General features: G+C 38.4%; 1 protein-coding gene across 4 annotated transcripts in view; it reads right to left on the minus strand.

The window, feature by feature from the left end:
• OXR1 (oxidation resistance 1) overlaps positions 1-26,243 on the minus strand; it is a 488,381-nt gene that overhangs the window by 231,176 nt on the left and 230,962 nt on the right. For all 4 annotated transcript variants that reach the window (XM_049854295.1, XM_049854290.1, XM_049854289.1 and 1 more), the window contains one exon: positions 16,668-16,864. In XM_049854295.1, the coding sequence (XP_049710252.1) occupies positions 16,668-16,864 (197 nt within the window). The remainder of the gene's footprint in view (positions 1-16,667; positions 16,865-26,243) is intronic.

A 26,243-nucleotide genomic window follows, 5' to 3' on the forward strand; every position in this document is an offset into this window, starting at 1 on the left:
GGCCGCAACAATAAGCTCAAGCATAACAACGATTGTAAGGATGGCTCAGGACTGGGCAGTGTTTCGTTCTGTTGCGTATAGGGTTGCTATGAGTCAGAACCAACTTGACGGCACCTAACAACAACAACAGGATGTCAAGGACCTATCTGGATACTCTTTTGCATGTTTCATCATATGAAGGACATAGTTTGTTTTACTTCCTAAACACCCAGTTGTTGTTATTAGGTTGTTAAGTGCCTTTGAGTAGGCTCCAACTCATAGCGACCCTGTGTACAACAGAATGAAACACTGCCCAGTCCTGCACCATCCTCACAATCATTGCTATGTTTGAGCCCGTTGTTGCAGCCACTGTGTCAATCCATCTTATTAAGGGTTTTCCTCTTTTTCACTGACCTTCTACTTTACCAAGCATGATGTCCTTCTCTAGGGACTGGTCCCTCCTGATAACATGTCCAAAGTACATAAGACAAAGTCTCGCCATCCTCCCTTCTAAGAAGTCTGGCTGTACTTATTCCAAGACAGATTTGTTCATTCCTCTCACAGTCCGTGGTATATTTGATACTCTTCAGCAACACTGTAATTCAAAAGCATCAATTCTTCTTTGGTCTTCTTTAGTCACTGTCGAGCTTTCACATGCATATAACGCAATTGAAAATACCATGGTTTGGGTCAGGAGCACCTTAGTCCTCAAAGTGACTTCTGTGCTTTTTAATACTTTAAAGAGCTTTTTTGCAGTAGATTTGCCCAATGCAATACATTGTTTGATTTTTTTTCTATGTTTCCACGCTGCTGCCACTGATGTTGATTGTGGATCCAAGCAGAATGAAACCCTTGACAACTTCAGTCTTTTCTCCGTTTATCAAAATGTTGCTTATTGGTCCAGATGTATTTACATTTTCTTTATGTTGAGCTATAATCCATACTGATGGCTGTACTCCTTGATCTTTATCAGTAAGTCCTTCAAGCCCTCTTCACTTTCAGCAAGCAAGGTTGTATCATCTGCATTTCATACTCTGTTAATGAGTAGTTCTACAGTCCTGGGGCCACATTCTTCTTCCTATCGTCTAGTTTCTTGGATAATTTGCTCAGCATACATACTGAATAAGTATGGTGAAAGGATACAACCCTGATGCACACCTTTCATGATCTTAAATCATGCACTATTCCCTTGTTCTGTTCGAATGACTGACTGCCTCTTGGTCTGTATAGGTTTCGCATGAATACAATTAAGTGTTCTAAAATTCCTATTCTTCACAATGTTATCCATAATTTGTTACGATCCACACAGTTAAATGCCTTTTCACAGTCAATTAAACACAGGTAAACATCTTTCTGATGTTTCCTCCTTTCAGCCAAGATCCATCCGATATCAGCAACGATATCCGTGGTTCCATGTTCTCTTCCGAATATGACTTGAATTTCTGGAAGTTCCCTGTCAATGTACTGCTGCAACCCTTTATAAATTACCTCCAGCAAAATCTTACTTGAGTGTGAATATTAATAATATTGTTTAATAATTGCCACATTCTGTTGGATCACCTTGGAATGGGCACAAAATGGATCTCTTCCAGTCGGTTGGCCAGGTAGCTCTCTTCCAAATTTCTTGGCATAGACAAATGAGTGTTTCCAGTACTGCATTCATTTGTTAAAACATCTCAACTGGGATTCCATCAACTCCTGGAGCCTTCTTTTTCACCAGTGTCTTCAGTGCAGCTTGGACTTCTTCCTGCAATACCATCGATGAATTCTGTCCCCAAAGATATCTGTCAACTTACCTGGGCCATGATTCTCAGTATTGTGTGATTGTCCACCATTTTTTGTGATTGTCCATCATTTTATGCGATCTTCCTATATGTTGTAAATCCTATCACTATGATATAATAAAATGGATTAGTGGCAGTTATATTGATTAGGTCTACAAGGTTAGGTAGTATCTTAAGCCAATCTCTTTTGGATATAAAAGAGAAGCAAGCAGAGACATGGGAACCTTGTACAGCCAAGGAAGCAGCACCGGGAACAGAAGGTATCATTCGGACCTGAGGTTCCTGTGCTGAGATGCTCCCAGACCAAGGGAAGACTGATGGGTCAGAAGGACCTTCCTTCAGCGCCAACAGAGAGAGAAAGCCTTCCCCTGCAGCCAGCACCCTGAATTCAGACTTCTAGCCTACTGGACTATGAGATAATAAACTTCTCTTTGTTAAAGCCATCCACTTGCAGTATTTCTGTTATAGCAGCCCTAGATAACTAAGACACCATCGTTTCTTGACCATATGCCACCTCCTGAAATGGTTGAATGTCAACCAATTCTTTTTGGTACAGTGACTGTGTATATTCCTTCCATCTTCTTTTGATGCTTCCTCATTCATTCAATAATTCGCCCACAGAATCCTTCAATATTCCAACTAGAGGTCTGAATGTTTTCTTCAGTTCTTTCAGCTTGAGAAATTCCAAGCATATTCTTGCTTTCTGGTTTTCTAACTCCAGGTCTTTGCATATTTTATTATAATACTTTGTCTTCTTGAGCTGCCCTTTGAAATTTTCTGTTCAGCTCTTTCACTTCATTATTTCTCCCCTTTGCTTTAGCTACTCTACATTCAAGAGCAAGTTTCAGAGTCTGCTCTAATATCCATTTTGGCCTTTTCTTTCTTTCCTGTCTTTTTAATGAACTTTTGCTTTCTTCATGTATGATGTCCTTGATGTCATCCCACAACTCGTCTGGTCTTCAGTCATTACCGTTCAATACATCAAATCTATTTTTGAGATGATCTCTAAATGCAGATGGGATATACTCAACATTGTACTTTGGCTCTTATGGACTTGTTTTAATTTTCTTCAGCTTCAACTTGAACTTGTGTATGAGCAATTGATGGTCTGTTCCACAACTGGCCCCAGCCTTGTTCTGACTGATGATACCAAGCTTCTCCATCATCTCTTTCCACAGTTGTTGATTTGATTCCTCTGCATTCCATATGGTGAGATCCACATAGTCACCCTTTATGTTTTTGAAAAAACATACTTCCAACGAATAGGTTGTTGGGCTTGCAAAATTCAATCATGAGATCTCCAGCATCATTTCTATCACCAAGGCCACATTTTCCAACTACTGATCCTTCTTTGTTTCCAACGTTCACATTCCAATCACCAGTAATTATAAATGCATCTTGATGGCATGTTTGATCAATTTCAGACTGCAGAAGTTGGTAAAAATCTTCAGTTTCTTTGTCTTTGACGGTTGGTGCATAAATATCAATAACAGCCTTAATAACAGGTCTTTTCTGTAGGCATATGGATGCTGTCCTTCCACTGACATCATTGTACTTCAGGATAGTCTTAAAATATTCTTCCTCACAATGAATGCGATGCTGTTCCTCTTCAATCTGTCACTCCTAGTGTACTAGACCATATCACTGATTCAAAATGGCCAGTATCAGTCCATTTCAGCTCACTAATGCCTAGGATATCGATCTTCACATGTTCCATTTCATTTTTGACAACTTCCAATTTTCCTAGATTCATACTTTGTACACTTTTTTTGTTCCAGTTACTAATAGATGTTAGCAGCTGTTTCTTTTCATTTCAAGTGATGTCACATCAGCAGATGAAGGTCCCAAAAGCTTTACTCCATCCATGTCATTAAGGTTGACTCTACTTTGAGGAGACAGCTCTTCCCCAGTCGTATTTTGAATGCTTTCTAACCTGAGGCACTCATTTTCTGGCATTATATGAGACAATGATTCACTGTTCTTTATAAGGTTTTCACTGGCCCATTTCTTTCAGAAGTAGATCACTAGGTCTTTCTTTGCAGTCTGTGTTAGTCTGGAAGCTCCCCTAAAACCTGTGCACCATGAGTGACACTGCTGGCATTTGAAATATCTGTGCCATAGCTTCTAGTATCACAACAACACTCAAGCCACCACAGTGCTACAAACTGACAGATGAGTGGTGGAAATAACTAGTAGAGACTAAGAATGGACAAATTTATTCAATTATAGAGCTGGAGGAAACTGTTGAGAATGCCTCCTATGTCTGCCATCATCCTTTCTCAGTTTCCTTAGTGGCTCATTAGTCTCTTTCTACCCCTTAAATTTTGGGTGTTTTTCCTCGCTTTACGTACTTTTCTTAAGCAACTCCTTTATGCTAACTCCTTTATACCTATATGCTAATTAGAAGAGAACTCCTCTATACCTATATGCTAATTTGGATTTATATCTTCATCCTAAATCTATGTCCCGAGCATTAGAACCTCATATCCAACTACCTGCTACTATAAAAAAAAAAAAAAATTTCAACCTTCCCAAAAATTGAACTCAATATCCAATTCCAAAAACTATCCCTGAGTATTTTCCCTCTTTGTAAACGGTACCACCATTCACCCAGATGTCCAAATCCAAAACTCAAATGGCTATCTTAGAAGCCTATTCCCTCAAACAAAACATGAAGTCATTTTAAGAATTTGTAAAAATTTTTTCATTCCTCACTCAATTGTTGAGTTTGTTGTCTTTCTCAGTTTTATTTTCTCAAGTCTTTTAAATTTCAGTTACAGGTTTTTCTTGAAAGGGAGCTTTTATGTTTTAAAATTTTCTTTCTCTCTCTCTAGCATCTTCTCCTTCCATCTAGCCATTCATTTCTTAGCCCTACTTTCCTCCTGGGACCCCATTCCAGACATGGTTATATATTTTGCCAAGGTCACAGAGCTACCCAGAGTGGCCAACCCAGGATCCAAACTCAGAGCTGTGTAATTCCAGAGCCAAAGCTCTTAAACTGTATAACATCCAAAATGAAAAAAAAAAAAAAAAACCAAACCCAGTGCCGTCGAGTAAATTCCGACTCATAGCTATCCTATAGGACAGGGTAGAACTGCCCCATAGAGTTTCCAAGGAGCGCCTGGTGGATTTGAACTGCCGATCCTTTGGTTAGCAGCCATAGCACTTAACCACTACACCACCAGTGTTCCCTTCTAACCCCTATGCTATGTGTCTAAAAGATTCTTCTGTCTCTAGGCATACACATTCCCAACACATTCTCCCTATGATGCTAGAAAAAATGATGCTAGAGACAAGCCTATATAAAGCAATCTTATCAAGACACCCCCCTAGTTAAAACCCTTCACAACTCCCCAAGGCCTGAATAATTAAGTCCAAATTCCTTGGTAGAGAACACAAGACCCCGCATTGTCTGGCCAATCCTCTGTCACTCTAGCCTCATCTCCAGCTATTGTCAGTTGATAATGGTAGGCATTCAATCACTTTTTAAATGAATGAATGTTGTTATTGTTGTTAGGTGCTACCGAGTCACTCTGAACTCATCGGGAGCCCATGTGACAGAGCAGATAAGCACTCTTAAAACCATCCACTGGATTGAGGTTTAGATAAGCTCATGTACTGGATACTGGTGGAGGTAAAAAATAAAGGGAGCGATTCATTATTTATATTTCTCTTTTCCTTATTCAAGTGCATCATTTTAGCTAGCCCATCTCATCCTACTCACCGTATGTTTATTTATAAATGTTTTTCTCAAACCACAAAAGACCTGAAATTTGAATTATTTAAAAGGAGAAAACAGTAACTTTGTAGCCCCAAATAGCATACCAGATACCCTGTTTCTTTACCTAGAGTAAATATTTTTCTTTTGATTTTGCTATAAAAAGCACTTTAAAATACCTCAGAGACACTGAAATTACCTAACTGGAAAGAAAATTCTTTTGAATTAGTCTGTGAAACACTCAAAAAATCAGAGTCACAAAGTTCAACTCTCTATGGGCACCTATGATATTTTATCTCAAATATATTATTGAAGATAGTTTGTGAAAACCCTGGTAGTGTAGTAGTTAAGTGCTATGGTTGCTAACCAAAGGGTCGGCAGTTTGAATCCACCAGGTGCTCCTTGGAAACTCTATGGGGCAGTTCTACTCTGTCCTATAGGGTCACTATGGGTTGGAATCAACTCGACAGCAACGGGTTTGGGTTGTTTCTGTTTTTTTATAGCCCAGAGAACTATGAGACGGAATCAATGTCCATTCTATCATCAGGTATTAAAATTTAAACAACCAAATGGGCCCCAAGGGTCCTTGAGCACAAATCCTAGCAAATGAAAAATACTGCAACGCAGGAGACAAGCAGACACTGTCTTAGTGATTTAATCGATGATGGGCTATTCTCCGTATGCTTAATACAGAATGTTTCTACTATTTATAACAGAGTTCCTTTATATTCAAGGCACATTAGTTCTTTTCATAAAACAGAATGTGCCAGAAGATTTAAGATTCAAATTTGTGATAGAAGCTCACCAAATGAATGACCAAACAAAACAGAGGTAATGGGATGCTAAGGCTTGTTGGCCATGATCGTACAAACAATATGTATTTTTTCCCAGGACACATCAATCTAAATTACTAAAAGCCTTATCCATATAATATTTGAAGGAATTTAACTATTATTTTCACACACACATGGTAACAAGTTAACTGATAGATAAGATTACTTTAAAACTAGAACGTTAATTTCTTATTAGATATTTTAAATGTTTCAAAAGCCTGTCAGCTAATTTGCTTAACCTAAAAGTTTCTTGTCCTGAAATCATGCTTCCATTACAAAGAGCTTTTTCTCCATAGATTGTATTAATATAAGAATTATTATCTTATCCCTTGGACAGAGGATCACAAAGTTTGAATTAGTGGAGCATTAAAATAGCTCGCTAATGGCCTGTGTGTAGATGTACACATAATTTACAGTGACTCTAACACAAAAGGCTACTGAAACATTTATAATCTTCAACTGAGTTATTCAAAGTTACTAACTAAAGTGATTTCAAAACCTCTGTCAGCAATAGTGGCAGATGCGGGAACCCCCTTCCCAGTGTGTCTGGCTCTTTAGTATTTCTCTAAATAATATTCTGTTGGGCGAAGTTGTGAACATGGGCAGTATTTCATTGAGACACATAAATCCTGTAAAATTTTTATGCTTGGAGAAATAGCTTTAGATATAAATTAGGCCAAATTTTAATCATTTAAATTGTTGAAAATTTAAAAAAATTAATTAAAATAAATTAGAAATTTAAAAACCAATGGTTTTATTTCTGAATATGTGCAAGATCCTAGAGGTTCTTTCAATTTATGTTTTTTAGTGAAAAGTAGGAATATTGGTGAAATCTGGACACACTATTTTTACTGTTCAAATTGCCATTAAATGTTTAAACTAAAGTGTTGTTGTTGACTCATAGCGACCCTATGCACAACAGAAGGAACCACTGCCCAGTCCTGAGCCATCCTTACAATCATTGTTATGCTTGAGCTCATTGTTGCAGCCACTGCGTCAATCTGCCTCATTGAGGGTCTTCCTCTTTTCCGCTGACCCTGTACTCTGCCAAGCATGATGTCCTTCTCTAGGGACTGATCCCTCCTGACAACATGTCCAAAGTATGTAAGACGCAGTCTCGCCATCCTTGCTTCTAAGGAGCATTCTAGTTGTACTTTTTCTAAGACAGATTTGTTCATTCTTTTGGCAGTCCATAGTATATTCAATATTCTTCGCCAACACCACTATTGAAAGGTGTCAATTCTTTTTCGGTCTTCCTTATTCATTGTCCGGCTTTCACATGCATATGATGTAATTGAAAATACCATGGCTTGGGTCAGGCGCACCTTAGTCTTCAAGGTGACATCTTTGCTTTTCAAAACTTGAAAGAGGTCCTTTGCAGCAGATTTACCCAATGCAATGAGTCTTTGATTTCTTGACTGCTGCTTCCACGGCTGTTGATTGTGGATCCAAGTAAAATAAAATCCTTGACAACTTCAATCATTTCTCCGTTTATCATGATGTTGCTCATTGGTCCGGTTGTGAAGATTTTTGTTTTCTTTAAGTGGAGGGGCAATCCAAATGGAAGACTGTGGTCTTTGATCTTCATTAGTAAGTGCTTCAAGTCCTCTTCACTTTCAGCAAGGAAGGTTGTGTCATCTGCATAATTCAGGTTGTTATTGAGTCTTCCTCCAATCCTGATGTCCCATTCTTCTTCATATAGTCCAGCTTCTCGCATTATTTGTTCAGCATACAGATTGAATAGGTATGGTGAAAGAATACAACCCTGACACACACCTTTCCTGACTTTAAACCAATCAGTATCCCCTTGTTCTGTACGAACTACTGCCTCTTGATCTATGTAAGGTTCCTCATGAGCACAATTAAGTGTTCTGGAATTCCCATTCTCCGCAACGTTATCCATAGTTTGTTATGACCCACCCAGTTGAATGCCTTTGCACAGTCAATAAAACACAGGTAAACATCCTTCTGGTACTCTCTGCTTTCAGCCAGGATCCATCTGATATCAGCAATGATATCCCTGGTTCCACGTCCTCTTCTGAAACTGGCCTGAATTTCTGGCAGTTCCCTGTCGATATACTGCTGCAGCCATTTTTGAATGATCTTCAGCAAAATTTTGCTTGCGTGTGGTATTAATGGTATTGTTCTATAATCTCCGCATTTGGTTGGATCACCTTTCTTGGGAATAGGGATAAATATGGATCTCTTCCAGTCAGTTGGCCAGGAAGCTGTCTTCCATATTTCTTGGCATAGACGAGTGAGCACCTCCAGCGCTGCATCTGTTTGTTGAAACATCTTCAATTGATATTCCATCAATTCCTGGAGCCTTGTTTTTCGCCAATGCCTTCAGAGCAACTTGGACTTCTTCCTTCAGTACCATGGGTTCCTGATCATATGCCACCTCTTGAAATGGCTGCATATCGACTAATTCTTTTTGGTATAATGACTCTGTGTATTCCTTCCATCTTCTTTTGATGCTTCCTGCATCGTTTAATAAACCAAAGCAGCCTCCACTTAATCACCTGTCATTTTCTTTCCCTCGTTATGGTTCAGTGAAGCAGAATGTTCCTACAAGTGGTGCTGGTGGAAAGGGCAAGTTTTGATTGCTGAATGTGCTGAAGGACTTATTTTAATAGGGATTTAGTAAATCCCTAACGGGACTGTGATTATTTCTCAACTACCAAACAATGTCCATTTTAATTATTTCACAGTTTTAACCTGTATAGGTTTAATTGGGCAGTTTAGAAATCACTAAATAATTTGACAGGTATAATTCATTTTTAATAAGTTATAAGACCCTGCAACTCAAACACAATGCTAACATAACTTGTCAGGGAAACCACAGGACTATTGGCATTTCTTAATCCATTCATTACAGGCATGATTAAACTGTGTTTCTTGATCCTGGGTTGATTATTTCTTACAGAAACGGGGCAAAGAAGAATAAGGCAAATCTGTAAAATAAGGGGCTAACTTTATAAACTTATTTGGTAAATTTACCTAGCTCATAAGCAGCGCAACCAAACTATAGGGGTAACAAACAAACATATTTTCCCCTCCTCCTGAAAATATCTACAGTTGCTTAAAATTGTATAAATGATTAGTAAAAAAAAACCTAATTTTCATTGAAACAAAATAAACTTTCCTATTCTAGAGCTGAAACAAGTTTCTGCCTGTGGGTTTTCCTAGTCCTCACGTTTAAAAGCAAATTTCAAATAGAACAAATAAAAGAAATGATATGAAATAAAAACAGTCAAATAACTCCACTGACACAAACACGCACATACAGACACAGACGCTCATAAATTCATATATTGAATTCTAGTATCTGCTTATCCTAAAAGTGAACAAACAAATGAGCTGAGGTCCTCAACATCTTCAAACTTCACTATCTTCATCAAAATTGCACATTTTGCACTTCTACATACGCACTGCCATTCCGAATGTGTGAAAAGCTCTGCGTCTATTTAGGGAATTCTAGATTTCATGTCTAACAAGGAACCTCAGCAATGAAATGATTTCCCCTAAGCATTTCTGTGACCCAGAAAATAAGTCATCAAACTGTCAGAATAAACTTCCATCCTGAACAAAGTCATTTTTCTGAAGAACGTGGTTTACATAATTGGAAACCTCAGAGCAGTTACCCACTTTAGTTCTTGGGCTTACAGACAGTGACCTATATGCAAAGATGGTTCTGCTGATTAAACCACAGAGCCTTCCTGCTTCTACCTCAAGAATCTTCTTGCTTGGAGAGAAGGTTCCGGTTGAGCGGTGACCTAGTTTTATGGTACAGAATGTGTCACCTCCAGCATGATTAGTCTTTTCCTGTTTTTACCTCCCGTTATAGTACTTTCAGTTCAGAGTTGATCTTTTTTCTTACAATTAAAAGGTCTAGCTTCAAAACGAGAGGCACAGAAGTTATGTGATGATATTTTAAAATGCCTAGTGTATTGCAATTAAAAATAAATTAAGCAGACATTTTGCTTTTCTCTTTTTAGTTTTCAAAGTAGTTATTACTGTTGTAATTTTACCAACTACAGAAAAGAGCTCCCAGGGAACTCTACTTCTGTAGGCTCTCTTTTCAACGTGTAAGCAGCCTGGTTTGTAAAACACAAATTTGTATTTATCTGTGCTTCACTAATTTTGGAATGTTAAAGGTATTCTACCCCAAAGGTAGAGCAAAAGACTAGATCTTCAGATTGCAGATTTTACAATTTCACAGGCCAGCAAAATTTCAAAAGAATATCTTTGGGACCATTTCCTAAGTTAATAGTTTGACAAGTAAATGGATTTAAAAAAAAAAAAAACTCATACGAAAACAAAATCTACCAAACCAATGTCATATGCTATGCTATCATTTTCATAAAAAATAGTTCAATTTAACACAATGAAGGAAGAAACTTAGGAAGGAGGGGACAGAGGAAGGGAGGAAGGATGGAGAAACAGAAGGAAAAACACTTTAATTGAATAAGTGTAGTTTCATCAAATAACTAGTTTTTTTTTTTTTAATGGATCTTTTTTTTTTTATTTATTTCATCATGGACAGTGTAGACTAGCACTTGGGGAACCACTCAATGAGACCTCTGTCAAGGATCTAACTTAATTTTTGTTTTTGTTTTTTTTTGACCTGAAAATATATGTGGAGGAAGAGTTCTTTACCATTAGTCTACCTAGATTCTTCCCTTGGCTTTGCCACTACTTACAGCATGATCATAAATACACTTGTAGAGACTTAATCCCTTAGAATACTATATGGTGGCCATAGTACATGCTCCTCTCACGCTGTGAGTGCTATAAGCATTCCCTGCATTCAGTGAGTACTTTTTCATCATCTAAATATCACTGCCAATGTGTATGTCAAAATACTTTGAAATCTGCTCATGTTGATGTGATTTGAGGGAGATATTTTTTTTTTTTTATGGCCAGGTCTGAGCGGGGTATGGGTTGAATCCTGACAAATGGTAAGTGCTCAGATGGATAAAAGTGGTGGAGGGAACACCAGTCCAGGCAGAAGGAATGGTCCATGAGACATAAAACAAAATGAGACCTATGGGAATCCCCAAGTAGTGAGGTTTGGCTGGAGTGCAGGGCTGAGGTCTAAGATAAAGCTAGGCAGTAGGTAGGGCAGAGCATGAAAGGGCTAGAGAGTAACAACCTTATCTTGTGGGCAGGGAGGAACCACAGAGGTTATAAACCAGGAGATAAGTTGATCAGATAAGCAAAAGTTCAAGTCAGGAGGCTCGTGTGACATAAGCTCCATGAGAGGAGGAACCACGGTGCCTCATTCATGCTCATTGATTAACGCAAACAGCAACAGCAGCAATATAATATTTATTGGGGACATGCAAGTTCTAGCACTATGGTCAGCACTTTATACAGATTACCTCATGTACTTCTCACAGGAGCCCCTTGAGTAAGTACCAGTTTTATCTCCCTTTACAAATGAGGACACCGTTTTGAGGTTCTAAGTAGGTTGTTTATGGTCACATAACTAGCAGGGACAACCAGGATTCCAATTCAGACATCAGACTCCAAAGGCCATGTTCCTCCCCATTTGGTCCACATTGCCTATGAGAGCAAAAGATGTAGCTCAGGAAACAACCACTGAATGACTACACTTCAGTCTTCATGACTACACTTCAGTCTTCATGACATTCATCAAAATCATCTAAGATCTATGAGACTTGACCTTAGCTATCACTTTTCCCTTTAAGCAAGACTGCACTCTAAAGAGATGACAGTTGTACTTAAAAAAACAAAAACAAAAAAAAGCACACAAACTTCCACTATAACATGTACTAAAATTCATTAAATTCTCCCTGATATTTCTTTTCAATATTCTATGCTACAACTTAAGCCTCATGCCTTATTGTTTTCTTGGTAGAAATGTAAAACATCTGGATGCAACTTTAGGATCAGGACATCTGCCCTCAATCAGTTTCTTTTTCATGCTGCAAACTTCAATTCCATTAGTCTTTTCAGGAACTAATCCTATTCCAGGCAGGGCAAAAGCAACTCTTTGAGAAATATACTATGAATACTCTAATGTCCTGCAATTGAAGCCAGCCTAATCGATTTCTCAGGAATACATAATTCATCTGCTAAAATGTCTATAAAAATTGTGTAAGAAAAAAATTAAGCCTCAAGTTGCAACACTGAAGAAACTAATTAATCTTTCCCTAGGTGAGCCTCCAGATGAGAACTCAGCCCAGCTAACGCCTTGATTTCAGCTTTGTGACACCCTGAACAGAGAACCCAGACAAGCCATAAACTTCTGACCTACAGAACCAGAAGCTAATAAATGGGTGTTGTTTTAAACTGGTTGCTAGTTACCAACAAGTTGGCTCCAATTGCAGTAATTTGTTTGAAAGCAATAGGGAATGTATATGGTACTTTACACGGTCAGTTGTGATAATAAAAAAGACAACAAGGAAAAAACTTAGACATTGATTTGATCTAAGTATTTTCACTGTACGGATGAGAAAATTAAGGTCAAGTGATGGTAAATAACTTGTGTGAGTTTACAGTTAGTGACAGAAGCAGGGCAGAAAGAGCCCTTTGCTGAGCCCCAGTCCCCACCTAGTGATTACTTTCCCTTTAACTGGAGACCCCTGTGGCATAGTGGTTAAGAGCTACGGCTGCTAAACCAAAAGGCTGGCAGTTCAATTCTGCCAGGCACTCCTAGGCAACTCTATGGGGGCAGTTCTACTCTGTCCTATAGGGTCCCTATGAGTCGGAATCGACTGGACAGAACCAGGCTTGATTTCTTTTTTTTTTTTTTTTTGGTTTTCCGTTTAATTTATCTGAAGATTCTAATAATTTTTTAATATTTCTTATTATACTGGTTATTCTCTTATAAAAAATGAGTTTTTTTTTTTTTTTGCTTTTGTACTAAGTTGAATGTTTTTGTCATTAGAAATAACTAAGGATCTAAGGCTATTATCTATACAAGGAAGCTATAAGTCCTCTTTCTGGAGTTCTCTCAACAGGATATAAAAAAAAGCAAAGCCAAACCTGTTGGCATCGAGTTGACTCCAACTCATAGCAACCCTATAGACAGAGTGGAACTGCCTCATAGAGTTTCCAAGGAGCACCTAGTGGATTCAAAATGCCAACTTCTTGGTTAGCAGCTGTAGCTCTTATCCACTACACCACCAAGATTACCCAACAGGAAAGGTAAGGTTCATAAAGATGAATAGCTGTGAGATCAAAAAGAAATTTCTAGAGCAGTTACAGTAGCCACTTTCATGAGCTACTAACAGAGACATTTAAATAATTGCCAGTATTTTCTAATTAGTTATTTTTGATCTGAAAATTCTTTCAGTCCCAGAATCACTGCTTAAATTTAAATAAGAAAAAAAAGAAGTTTTTTTTTTGACAGTACTATAAATCACTTAATGCTAAATTTAAATGTAGTACTTGACTTAGCCACAAGAGGGCTCCCAGGTTTTTCCCATTGTGTGAACCATAAATTGAGACATTGAAAGACATTCCAAGGGCATATTGGCTGGTGGATGGGTTAGTTGGTATGGTTTCTTCCACTGAGAGTCTCTGGGAATTGCTGTAAAGTTTTTACTCCTCTGTATTAATATTAGAAACTCCTTCACTTAACCTCTGTGCAGAGGGGATAGCATTCTTTTGCATAGTCTTCTATCTATGGCTCATGGATCCTCCTTTAACTTCTCTAAGCCATTATTCCTCATCTATAAAAATGCACAAAATCTACAAAAATTTATAAAAACAAGGAACATATCACCTACCTCTCAGAGCTGTTATAAGGATGAATTGAGATAACAGAAGAAAGAAGCATATGAAATTACCAATAGCAATTATTATTGTTGTTTATGATCAGTATTTAACATGAAAACACACTAAAGTTGACATGTTTTGTGAAATGATTTTTCAATATAGGTAATTACACAGTTGTTAATATGTCAGCTTTGAAAATGTTATTTCCAGGTCCAAAATCAGTAAAAGGGTTACATAAATAGAGCAAATTTGACAATTCAGATGCTTCTTCTGGCAAAACAGAGATGCCAATGACATTAATTTTTAATCAAATTGTTGCAAATTAAAAAATTAAAAACTCAGTTGAGGCAGTGCTATTTAAAGTAACCCATAGTTCATTTTTTTGTTCAAACTCAATCTTTAGACTTCTGTTTTTTAGGCTTAGCTCTTTATTTACCGTTGGCCGAGCAGGCCAGTGTTCCTCCCTAACTTTCTCATTTTTAATGACTATTGAGTTTGTTAAACTTTGTTTTATAAAGGAAAATACTGTGTCTTCTCAGCCATTTAATAAAACAGAAGAGCAATAGAAGGAGGTAGACATGTCTAAGAGCAGGAGGGAAGAACACTGGTAAATGGAGAGGCAGTTATGTAAACTTTATTGGCCTTTCCAAGTGAGTGATTATTTAGAACTATGCTATCCTAAGTTTTTAAAAATGGACATATGTACCTGTCTATACACTCTAAGGTTAATTCTTATTACCTCACTACTGACATCCTTAAAGTCACCATAGTTTTTGCCTGTTGAAAAATAAGACTTAAACATTTTAATCTTCAGAGGTGAAGCCCGAGAAAGGATACAAGAAGACATAAAATGGTAGAAAGGGAAAACATGGTTTTAATAGCCAAATTCTGAAATACTACACGAGGGCATCTCTTTAAAGCGTGAAGGAGGCAATTTAAAACAAAGACATAGGGAAATGACTTGAAAAATTTGCACAGAAAATTGTTGTAGGAATCAGAACTAGAAACCTAGTCTTGTGATTATCATTTCTAGATTAAAAAAACCACTTGCCCTTGAGTCGATTCCAACTCAAGGGGACCCCAAGTGTGTCAGAGTAGAACTGTGCTCCACAGGGTTTTCCATGGCTGATATTTTGGAAGTAGATCACCAGACCTTTCTTCCAAGGTGCCTCTGGGTGAACCTGAACTGGCAGCCTTTCATTTAGCAGCTGAGCACATTAAGCATTTAGACCACCTAGGGACTCTACCACTACTGCCCCCTCATTTCTAGATCCTGTTGAAAAAACCCATTACCATCACGTCAATTCCAACTCATAGTGACCCTAGAGGACAGAGCAGAACTGCCCCATAGGATTTCCAAGGTTGTAATCACTATGGAAGCAGACTGCCACATCTTTGTCTCATGGAGCAGCTGGTGGGTTCAAACCACAGACCTACTGGTTAGCAGCTGAGCGCTTAACCATTATGCTACCAGGGTTCTAGAAGAGGGACTCTAAAATATATGAGATAAAAATTTCAATCATCTTAGAACAAACATCCCGTACTGCGGAGTTGCGACGGGTGAATGTCGAATAAACCATGATCCCTTTCCTGTATCTTTGGTAAACCCTCAAAACTACATCGCTACTATCAAGGCTCCTGGATGTGGCTGAATCTCTTCTAGATGAAGCAATATAAGAGGCCAAAGCAGCCATACTCTTCGTGGGCGGCTCTATCTCCACCACTCATCTTCTTTTACCATATGTGATATGTTCAGTAACTGTCACCTCAAATAGACCTAAGACACTAAAAATTGTTATTGTTAGTTAAAAAGCAAGGCCAAAGACATTTTGGACAAATATTGGACACAAGTGTTGGCAAATGAGTTTGTTTAGAGTGATTACCAACAATACTTCTATCAAATGTTGAAGTTCAGAGTTCCAGGGTATTAATCTATCTGGCATCAAACGGAACTAATGCCTGTGCAAACCTATCCACAGCTTATTCCTTTTTCATATGAAGAATTCTGGATGTGATTCAATCTCTCCAAAGTTAAGTAACATGCAAAGCCAAAACATACTCAGAATGTAACCTGTCCTCTCTCAGAATGTGGTAACTTTCTACTTTCTTAGTGGCTTTTTTAGTTACAGGCTGACATCAACCACTGTCTTAACAAATGACAGAATAAGGTCAGAGACTTGGGAGCCTGGAGGGAAAACGAAAAGAACAAAAACAAAAACAATGCTGGCTAGAAGAATGTCTAAAATGAGTATAGTAACACATAAGCTTAAAAACTGGAAAACCTAATATATGTGTGTGTGTACGTGTGTATGTCTGTGTGTGTGTATGTCTGTGTGCGTGTATGTCTGTGTGTGTGTGTAATTTACTCTCCTTAGGCTAGGATATAGAGGGTCATCAAGATTTCTCTCTTATTTAACTTTGCTGAAGGTTTTCAGTATTTTCCCATCTTTATCTTCAGAACATATACAAAAACGTCCAAATAAAACCATCAAAAAGATATACATGTTATATAAACAGGGGACCATTTAGCTGCAGACCCACAGATTCACAATTCCATTTAGATAGACTTCATCTATTCACCCGCATAACACGTTTGGTGCTCACCAATGGTATAGAATCTCTTCAATTCACTCCTCCGGGAAGGATGCTTCTGGGTGTTTGCTGCATTGATTTGCTCTTCTTCAATGATGGGGGTCTTGGGTGCAGGGGTCTTACTGGCTTGTGGGGTTTGCTTTCCTGCCCCAGACAACGGGCTGAACCCCGGAGCAGTAATATCCACCGACTGGGACTTTTTCTTCAACCTACAGGTAAAGAACACCACATGCTGTGATTATTGACTTAAAAGATATACTTGTTTCAGATCCAAGAAGAGAGAGCTATACTATGTTTATCTCCACCATATTTTTTTTTCAACAACTAAATTATATTTGGTCCTAAAGTAGAACAAGGTCTATTAAGAAATTATAGATCTTCCCTACAGTCAAACCAAAAAACTGAACCCAGTGCTGTCGAGTCCATTCCGACTCATAGCGACCCTATGAGACAGAGTAGAACTGCCCCGTAAAGTTTCCAAGGAGCACCTGGCAGATTTGAACTGCTGACCCTTTGGTTAGCAGCTGTAGCACTTAACTACTACGCCACCAGGGTTTCCTCCCTACGGTATGTTAAGGAAAATCCTTCCAATACTTCTCAAATCACATTTTGAAGAAAACATAGCCTTTGGGTTAGCAGTGGAGTGCTTAATCGCTGACTTGGCTTAAACTTGACCTCCTTTCGGAAGCTTCCCATAACATGGACCTTGGTAGGCTCACATCATCCAGCAGAGGGCTTCATTGATAATTAACCCTCAGGGAGCTTCTACTGAATTAGATTTACCAGAGCAAAAGCTTGGTTAAGGAAATAGAGTATATCAGGTAGTAAAAGATCTATTAATGAGAAGAATGTTTACAAAATTTTAGTCATTTAATTATCACCTATATGATTTCTGCTATATCCACATCCACCACCACCCCACACATACCACCTATGATGAAAGACAACAACAAAACAGTTGCTATCAAGTTGACTCCGACTCATGGCAACCCCATGTGTTTCAGAATAGAACTGTGCTCCATAGGGTTTTCAGCGGCTGGAATTGTTTGAAAGTAAATTGCCAGGCCTTTCATCCTAGGCACCTCTGAGCAGATTCAGATTGCTAACCTTTTGGTTGGTAGTCAGGCACTTAACCGTCTGCACCACCCAGGGACTTTGACAGCCTATATTATCTACATCATGTTCATTAAAATGGAGTCACTTTTTTTTATGTTGCCAATGTTAGTCATGACAAATGCAAATTAAAATCCATGTGCTATAACACACCCACCAGAATGATTAAAATGAAAAAGACATATAATTCCAACGGTGGCAATGAACAGCAATTAGAATTATCCTGTGCTGCTTCTGGGAGTGTAAACTGTCTGGCAATACCTACCAAATATCAAGGCATGCGTTTTTTGACCCAGCAATTCTATTCTTAGGATATCCCCTACATAAATATAGATATGTTCACCAAAAGACACTGAGTAACGTTCATAGCAGCACTATTTGTAATACACAAAAAAACTGAAAACAACTCAAATGTTCACCAACAGTAGAATGGGTAAATAAAATACAGTGGACAAAAATTATAAAATCGAATTCCATACAGCAAGGAAAATGAATGAACTACAACTACATGCAACAACATGGATGGTTTCATAAAAACAGTGTCGAGTAAAAGAAGGCAGACACAGCACAGCACACGCTGTATGGTTCCATTTATATAAAGTTCACATACACGCAGAACTAATCTATGATATTAAAAGTATGGATAGGGTAACTGCTGTAGGTTATTACCTTGAGGAGGGCATAAAGGTGTTTCTGAGAATCTGGTAATGTTTTATTTCCTGATCAGGATGCTGGGTACAAGGTTATATTTACTTTGGAAAATCCAATGATCTATGATGTGTGCATTTTTCTATGTATAGGTTACGCTTCAATAAAAAGTTTCCATAAAAAATTGACTCATTTTAATGAGAAGCTAGTTTGTTCTGTAAACCTTTATCTAAAGTACAGCAACAAAAAATTGACTCACTTTTTCATTTAAATATACTCATTTACAATAGAGATTATATATAGTTAATGAATGCCTATTTGCTACAAAATAGATAGAACGAAAATCATGGACTCCAGCCTCCCAAAGACTAGGAGTACAGTGACTCTAAAAAAGGATCCTTTCCTTCCTAGGCATATCTGTTCCCCATCCCCATCTCCCTGTTTTATATGCACTGAAAGGGACTATTGACTTCATTTTTTTAAATGGCTACTCTGTACCAGGTACTGTTCTAGCGGCCAGGGATATACAGTGAATCAAACAGGCAAAGCACCCGCCCTCATGAAACTTCCATTCTTGGAGAGCGAGGCAGGTAATAAGTAAAGAACAAGTACTGTGGATTAAAATAAAACAGGGTAAAAGGGATGGGAATGGAATGTGCTCATGTGGTACAGTACATAGGAGAACCAAGGTAGACATCTTAGATCGTCTGGCTGTGCAGAAGAAACCTGAAAGAAGGAGACAAAAGAATATCTGGGGGAGCAATAGTTCAGCAAGGGGGAACTTGCTTCTTGTGTCAGAAGACAAGGAGGCCACTGTGGCTGGAACAGAGAAAGAGGGAGAGAAAAGCAGGAGAATAGGTCAGTAAGACGGTGCTGGGGGTCAGGGGAGCTACAAGGTCATAAAAGAATGACCTGAGAGAGGGTGTGAGCATGGGAATTATCACAGAACCACTCTGATTGCTTTGTTGAAACTAGGTTAAAGGCTGCATCTTAAAGTTAAGCAAACTGAATACAATGGACTTCAAGAAGTAGCCACTAAAAACCACCTAGAGTACCACATTCTTGGGGAAACACGAATTTACTTTGTACAGGATTTCTACTTTTTATTTATGCCTTGGTCTTCCCAACACCACCGTTCCTGTCTTAGCCTGGGGCTTGTAGACTGGAGGTAAACATTACAGAAGTCCAATATGCAACTAAAGAAGGAATGGAGATTAATAAAAAGAACAGGCTAGGAAATCAGTTGTAGGTTACCCAAGCAACAAAAGTTAATACCCCAACATGGCTTTCCAGAAAAGCAAACTTAAAACACGCAAAGATTTACAATGCACTAAAAATATTATCTTGAATCCTAATATCTTTTTTTTTTTTTTTTTACTATAACAGAAATACCACAAGTGGATGACTTTAACAAAGAGAAATTTATTCTCTCATAGTTTAGGAGGCTAGAAGTCTGAATTCAGGGTGCCAGCTCCAAGGGAAGGCTTTCTCTCTCTGTCGGCTCTGGGGGAAGGTCCTCGTCATCAATCTTCTCCTGGTTTAGGAGCTTCTCAGTCCAGGAACCCAGGGTCCAAAGGATGCACATCCTCCTAGCTTTTCATTCTTGGTGGTAGGAGGTCCCTCTGCTTCTCTGCTAGCTTCTCTCTTTTATATCTCAAAAGAGATTGGCTCAATATACGACCTAATCTAGTAGATTGAGTCCTGCATTATTAACGTAACTGCCTCTAATCCTGCCTCATTAACATCATAGAGGTAGGATTTACAACACACAGGAAAATCACATCAGATAACAAAATGGTGGACAATCACACAATACTGGGAACCATGGTCTAGCCAAGTTGACACACATTTTGTGGGAATAAAATTCAATCCATAACACCTAGGAACTCTATGGAATCACCAATATTTGACCATTTTTGACCTACAAAAATGTCAATTTTCTATAGCTCAGCCTGTAGACTATTTAAAAATTAGATTTCAATTTTAATATAAAGCAACTTTTGGGGGGGTAGGGTGGAGGCTAAGTTGGAGAAGTGAGGATTTAAAGGAAAAGTGCTGAGGTATACAGAAACAAAGCCAGCTTCTCTCTACCTCTCAGAAACTGTTATTATCAAAATGTAAATATGACGAATTTAATCTAAAATTCACATAGCACATTATTTTATCACCAGAAACTTGTTTACACTTTATGTTTGCCTCTTTGAGATATGACCTAGTTACTTAATTAAAGTCTTATATTGGAGGATATTGGCAATGACAGTTATATTTGATAAAGTGCTAAAAACCATAGTTGGAGTTCTATATCACTTCAAAATATCTAAGTGTTCCACAAGCCCCTTTTTATAGCTTCTTTGAAATGAGCAGAAGACATAGCTCGGGGTTCCAAAAGGCCAAAGGCAAGTAGAAAATAGCACTTGGGTGTTTTCCTTCTCTCTCCCCCTTGCTCCAAACACTCACGCTTTTATTGTTGCCGAAATCTGAACACGGCTAGTAGGTTCGCTAGTTTGCTTAAGAAAGACTTCCATTTGCACGTTCTTAGAAAGCAGAACTGTGTTGGTAATTGAATTACTACCCAAAGAATCTAAAAATGACTATTGTGGTTGATAAGGAAACCTGTTAAATGCTACCTTCAATTTCCAAATTTCATGAAAGGGGAAGTCTTTCTAAATTTTTAACAATGTCCTTAATTAAATGTGTTAAATAAATGTAAATATAGCATAATGGAATACGTAGATGTACATGAGATAAAATACCCATTGATAATAAGTGAAACATTACAGATAGAGACAAAAATAATCTCTTAATAGGCACTGAAATAATTTTGGTTAATGTGCTTTGCGTTTCCAAAGGAAAATGAGTGCTGTCGTCTTGCAGGGAGAATAGGAAACGGGTAAAAGGAGCCATCCCTCTTGGCATGGTTTCAATAAACAGGCTGTCTGGTGTTTCATAATCCTTGCCTTTTGTTGTTCTTTTCTTTTTGAGCAGAAAACAGCTATTCCTACTCCTCTGCACATGGTTCAGTATCTTCGTTCAGCAGGATAACAATGTTGGGCACTTTTCTGAGACTCAGTTTCCTGATCTATAAAATGGGGATAATACATTCTATGTAAGGGCCTGAGGATTACAAAACATCCTATGTGAAAATATCAACAGAGCATCTACACATGGCTCTCAATAACTGCAAGTCTCAATGCTGTTAATAAGAGGATGTAAGGGGAAGATATAATTTTGTACTTCAGAATTCCTAGGGGAATTGAGGAAATTATATCAGCTTCTCAGGACCCTCCCCACTTCAGATGGACATTGAGCCAGTAGGGGCTGGACTGTAGGGGGCTTCGCTCATTCTGGGGTATGGGTTTTGGGGAAGGAATTGATGATAGATAACAAGACGATAAGCTAAACAGGAGTCCCCTGTGTAGTATGCAATGTGATATTTCTTCTGTGATAGCTCCCAAATCTTTAGGAAAACAACTAAATCCATGGGGCATTTTACTTGAGCATATATTTTTTTAAATCTTTGTGGGGTTGAACTAAGACAGTAAACTCAGAAGCAGGAGTGAAGACCAGAGAACCATGAGGAATTAAGAACAAGAATTAGCAAGGAAGCATGAGGGGAGTTTTTGACTTTAAGAACTCGGCTGCTAACCAAAAGGTTGGCAGTTTGAATCCACCAGTTGTTTCTTGGAAACCCTATGGGGGCAATTCTGCTCTGTCCTATAGGTCGCTAAGAGTCAGAATTGATTCAATGGCAAAGGGTTTACTCGCAGCATCTTCACATTTAGCCCTTTATTACTTTTATTTATCAGTTGTGTTGAATAACCTCCGAGAGTTGAAACAAAGTTAAAAACAATGCTGGAAATTTATTAGTTGATCATACAATTCATGAATTGGACAACACACAGCATGAGACTGGGTGTTGCACCTGGGCTGTGTCAATATGAGGTATTTATAGTCCAAGGACAAAGGTGGCCAGGGAAGTCCAAATGGTTTCGATGAATCTTTCAGATATTTATCAAAATGTCTCTTGAAATTCCTTCTTCCTCAGAATTGTGTTTGGCTAAGAAGACAAATGATACAGGTCTGGTTGGGGGGTGGGAGGGAAGCGGAGGGGGGTGCTCACAGATAACCAGGCATCTGCTTGTCTGCAATGCGGGAATTAAAGAGCAGGGGCTGTCAATTATACATAAATCTACAGACACAAGCTAATTACTATTTCTTAAAATTAGGTTTTATTACCTTAAACTTTCACCTTGTGAAACAAGGTAGCAGCCACACTTGTCATACTGTCTTCGTCTTGCCTTCCCTTCTCCTTTCACATTTGTGTGGGATTTTCACCTTCTAACTCTCTCCACCCTTCTTCATCCTCCCTTTAGTCATAACCAAGCGATGCTTTTCATCTTTCCTTGTCTATCATCCCCTCCATCTTCTGAATTTGTTATTTTGTCTAAATACCATACTATATAACTCTTACCTTAAGCCTCAGCTAAATCCTGCTATGGCTGAAATGCATAAGAAAAGAACATTTTCATTTCACTTGAGTTCTTAATTGGAATTACCTCCCCCATCAGTGGAATGCAAATTGTGCCTGGATTACAGCTAACTGGACGTGTTCCTGAGTTCCTTAGCTATCTGGAAAAAATGAACTTTCTACTGTTCACTTATTACAGTGCAGAATGCCAGTGGCAACAACATTAACAGTTGAGAACATCTACTATATTGGGAATATTCCCTAGACCCTGGGGATTTGAGGTGGTATAAAATTAATATATAAAAGCCACATTTTCATATATGGGACTGTATACCTTGAGAATAATAGCATAATGTTGAAGATTGGCTAAGGGTCAGTTTGGGTTTTGGTTGAAGATTTTGGACATGGGGCCGGACTGCCTGGAATGGAATCCCTACTCTGGCAATTACTAGCTGTGTGACTACAGGCAATTTTCTTAACTCTTCCTTGCCTCTGTTTTCTCATCTGTAAAACCGGTGTTGTTGCTCACTGAGTCGATTCTGACTCATGGAGACTCCAGGTGTTACAGAGTAGAACTGCCCCATAGGGTTTCGTTGGCTGTAATCTTAACAGATAGGTCCCTGAGTGGTGCGAATGGTTTGCGTTCAACTGCTAACCAAAAGGTTGGTGGTTAGAACACACCCAGTGGTGCCTCAGAAGAAAGGCTGGGTGATCTGCTTCCGACTTGGGGTCACCAGGAGTCAGAAGTAATTTGAGGGAAGCAGGTTTAGTTTTTTTTTTTTTTTATGGGAGCAGGTTGCCAGGCCTTTTCTTCTGCAGTACTGGTGGGTGGGTTCAAACCACCAACTTTTAGGCTCGCTGTTGAGCACAAACCATTTGTGCCACCCAGAGATCTTTCATCTGTAAAATGGAGGTATCAATAACGTCTATGTCAGAGGTTAAATTATTTGAAAAACACTTAGAAGAATATTTGACACAGAGTATTATAAAAGTTTTCCTTTAAATAAAACCACAAGCAAACACTGACTGTCACTGGGCATTTATAATGTACCAGATACAAGGCCACTTGCTGTATATACATTAATTTATTTACTGATCACAACCAACTGATGAGGTAGGTATCAAGCTCCCATCTGTGGATGAGTCGACTGAGATTTGTAGACAGTGATAGGGTTAGAAATTAGGGGACCTGGGAATCCAACCAGGGCATTCTGAGCTAAAGGCTACACTTTGGAATTAGGAGAGGGAGATACATTTCAGCTCTGACACTTACCAGCCCACCACTTGGCTCTGAGAAATAACCTGGACTGTGCAGACCTTAGTTTTCTTACCCTTAAGACTGGTATGCACACTAAGAGCCTGCCCTTTAAGACGGGTGTGCACACTAAGTGCCTGCCCTACTAAGAATGCTACTGTATGCATAAAATGTGTTAATTTATATGAAGACACTTTGTAAAATTCCAAAGAAATCTATAGTACTAGTAGTAGCTATCCAAATTCACCCTTTGTCTCATGAATAATTTGTAAACTTACACAAATGTACATGTACATGTATGTATACAGATGGGAGGGAGTGATTGCTCCTTAAAGGCCTACTACCTACAGTCCTTTCCAGAAGCTTCCAGCAAGAAGACCATCTGTGGTTTGCACATCTCATTACTGCTAGAGAAGCTGTCTCCTGGCTTCCTGAAAGAGCTAATGTAAGAATATTACTTCAAGTTGTAAAGCTGCTGAGGATGCACATTTTCCAAGTTGGATACTGTGGCTGCTGCAAAAATCTCAAGTCATTCAAAAAGAGCTTTGGAGAGCAAATGCCTAAAAACATTTCACACTGCAAAATTAAGGGCTGTTGTTACCCCTCCCATACAGTCGTCTGACTTAAAATTAGCAGCTAAAAACAACCACAAAATCAGCAAAAAAAAAAAAGCTTATTCAGAAGTTCACATGCAGAAGAAATGAGATTGGACATTTATACATTAAAACACGCAAACATTCCCCTGAGATACAGAGCATGCCGGTCAGTTACAGCCTGCTGTGTAACTACTGTGGCCATACTCTTCTGTGTGCTCCCCAACAGGAGGATTAAGACAAAGTCTCATTAAACGTGGAATCAGGAACTACACAATTTTCTTTTGTAATTCCAAACCAATGCAAAATGATTCAACAGAAGTATCCTTTGAGAATGCAAATTGGTGTCGGAACAGTTAAGGGGACACCAAAACTGAATACACTGTTACAATAACACATGTTTCTAACGCTGTATTTGTTTTACGAAATGTATGCTTTCCTATTCCGGAAATGCAAAGAATGGAGCATTCAAGAACTAAACCACAGGTGCAAAAATGATATGTAGGAACGCTTTGCAAGAAACTCTCTTGTTAAATGCAATTAAATTCAACTCTCTGAAGGGCAAGGTCAGTATACTATACACAATAAGAATCCTATAGAAGCATATATAGATTCATTGCTCTTATACCTAATTTTGTGCTATAAATACTGGAAAGTAAATTCCAAACTGCCTTTCCAGAGTTTAACAGACCCTAACATAAAAGATATCCAAGTTCCATAAGTTTGCCAGTTGGTTTATTTAATCCCTATGCTTACATAAAGGAGCCCTGGTGGCATAACGGTTAAGCACGCGGCTGCTGCTAACCCAAAGGTCAGACAGAGACTTTACAGCCCAGGAAACCTTATGGGGCAGTTCTAGTCTGTCATTTAAGGTTGGTGTCCATAGGAATTGACTGGGCAGTACACAGCAACAACATGCTTACACCAACCCAGAGAAAAACAGGTATGAGAGAAGCATTTTCTATTAGAACTCCTCAACATCACATTAACTTAATTCCTACATTCATGGAACTTTGTCTGTTGACCATAAATCGTTGAATGAACAAGTCTTGTTCAAGCAAATCTACATATAAAAATCCATGAAAATAAACTCAAATATTAAGCCTCTGGATAGTTGATTCGCAGCTATAATGATCAATTTAACACATTCACATAACACACCTTCCCCCCACCCCATCATAGAAATGTATGTTGGAGCTTGGATAGAAAAAGGAAAAAAGTTTTTTCTCAATCATCAACACTATGATAAAGCTGAACAGGATATTAATACATTATTCATAAAGTCCAGTTTTATATTTTATAAAGGAACACCACAGTTTTGAGAAGCTGACGTGAGTATACGAAAATTTTCAGTGGTGATATGGCATAGTGAAAACAGCAAACCCCAAATGGCAGTATGACGGAGTGAAAAGAATAAGGGATGTGGAATTAAAGATCTGGACTCAAGTTCAGGCTCTACTGCTTTTAGGCAAAGCAATGATAAAACATTTTTTATTGATTGGAAATATTGA

Source organism: Elephas maximus, chromosome 15 (assembly GCF_024166365.1).
Source record: "Elephas maximus indicus isolate mEleMax1 chromosome 15, mEleMax1 primary haplotype, whole genome shotgun sequence".
Taxonomy (NCBI): Eukaryota; Metazoa; Chordata; class Mammalia; order Proboscidea; family Elephantidae; genus Elephas; species Elephas maximus.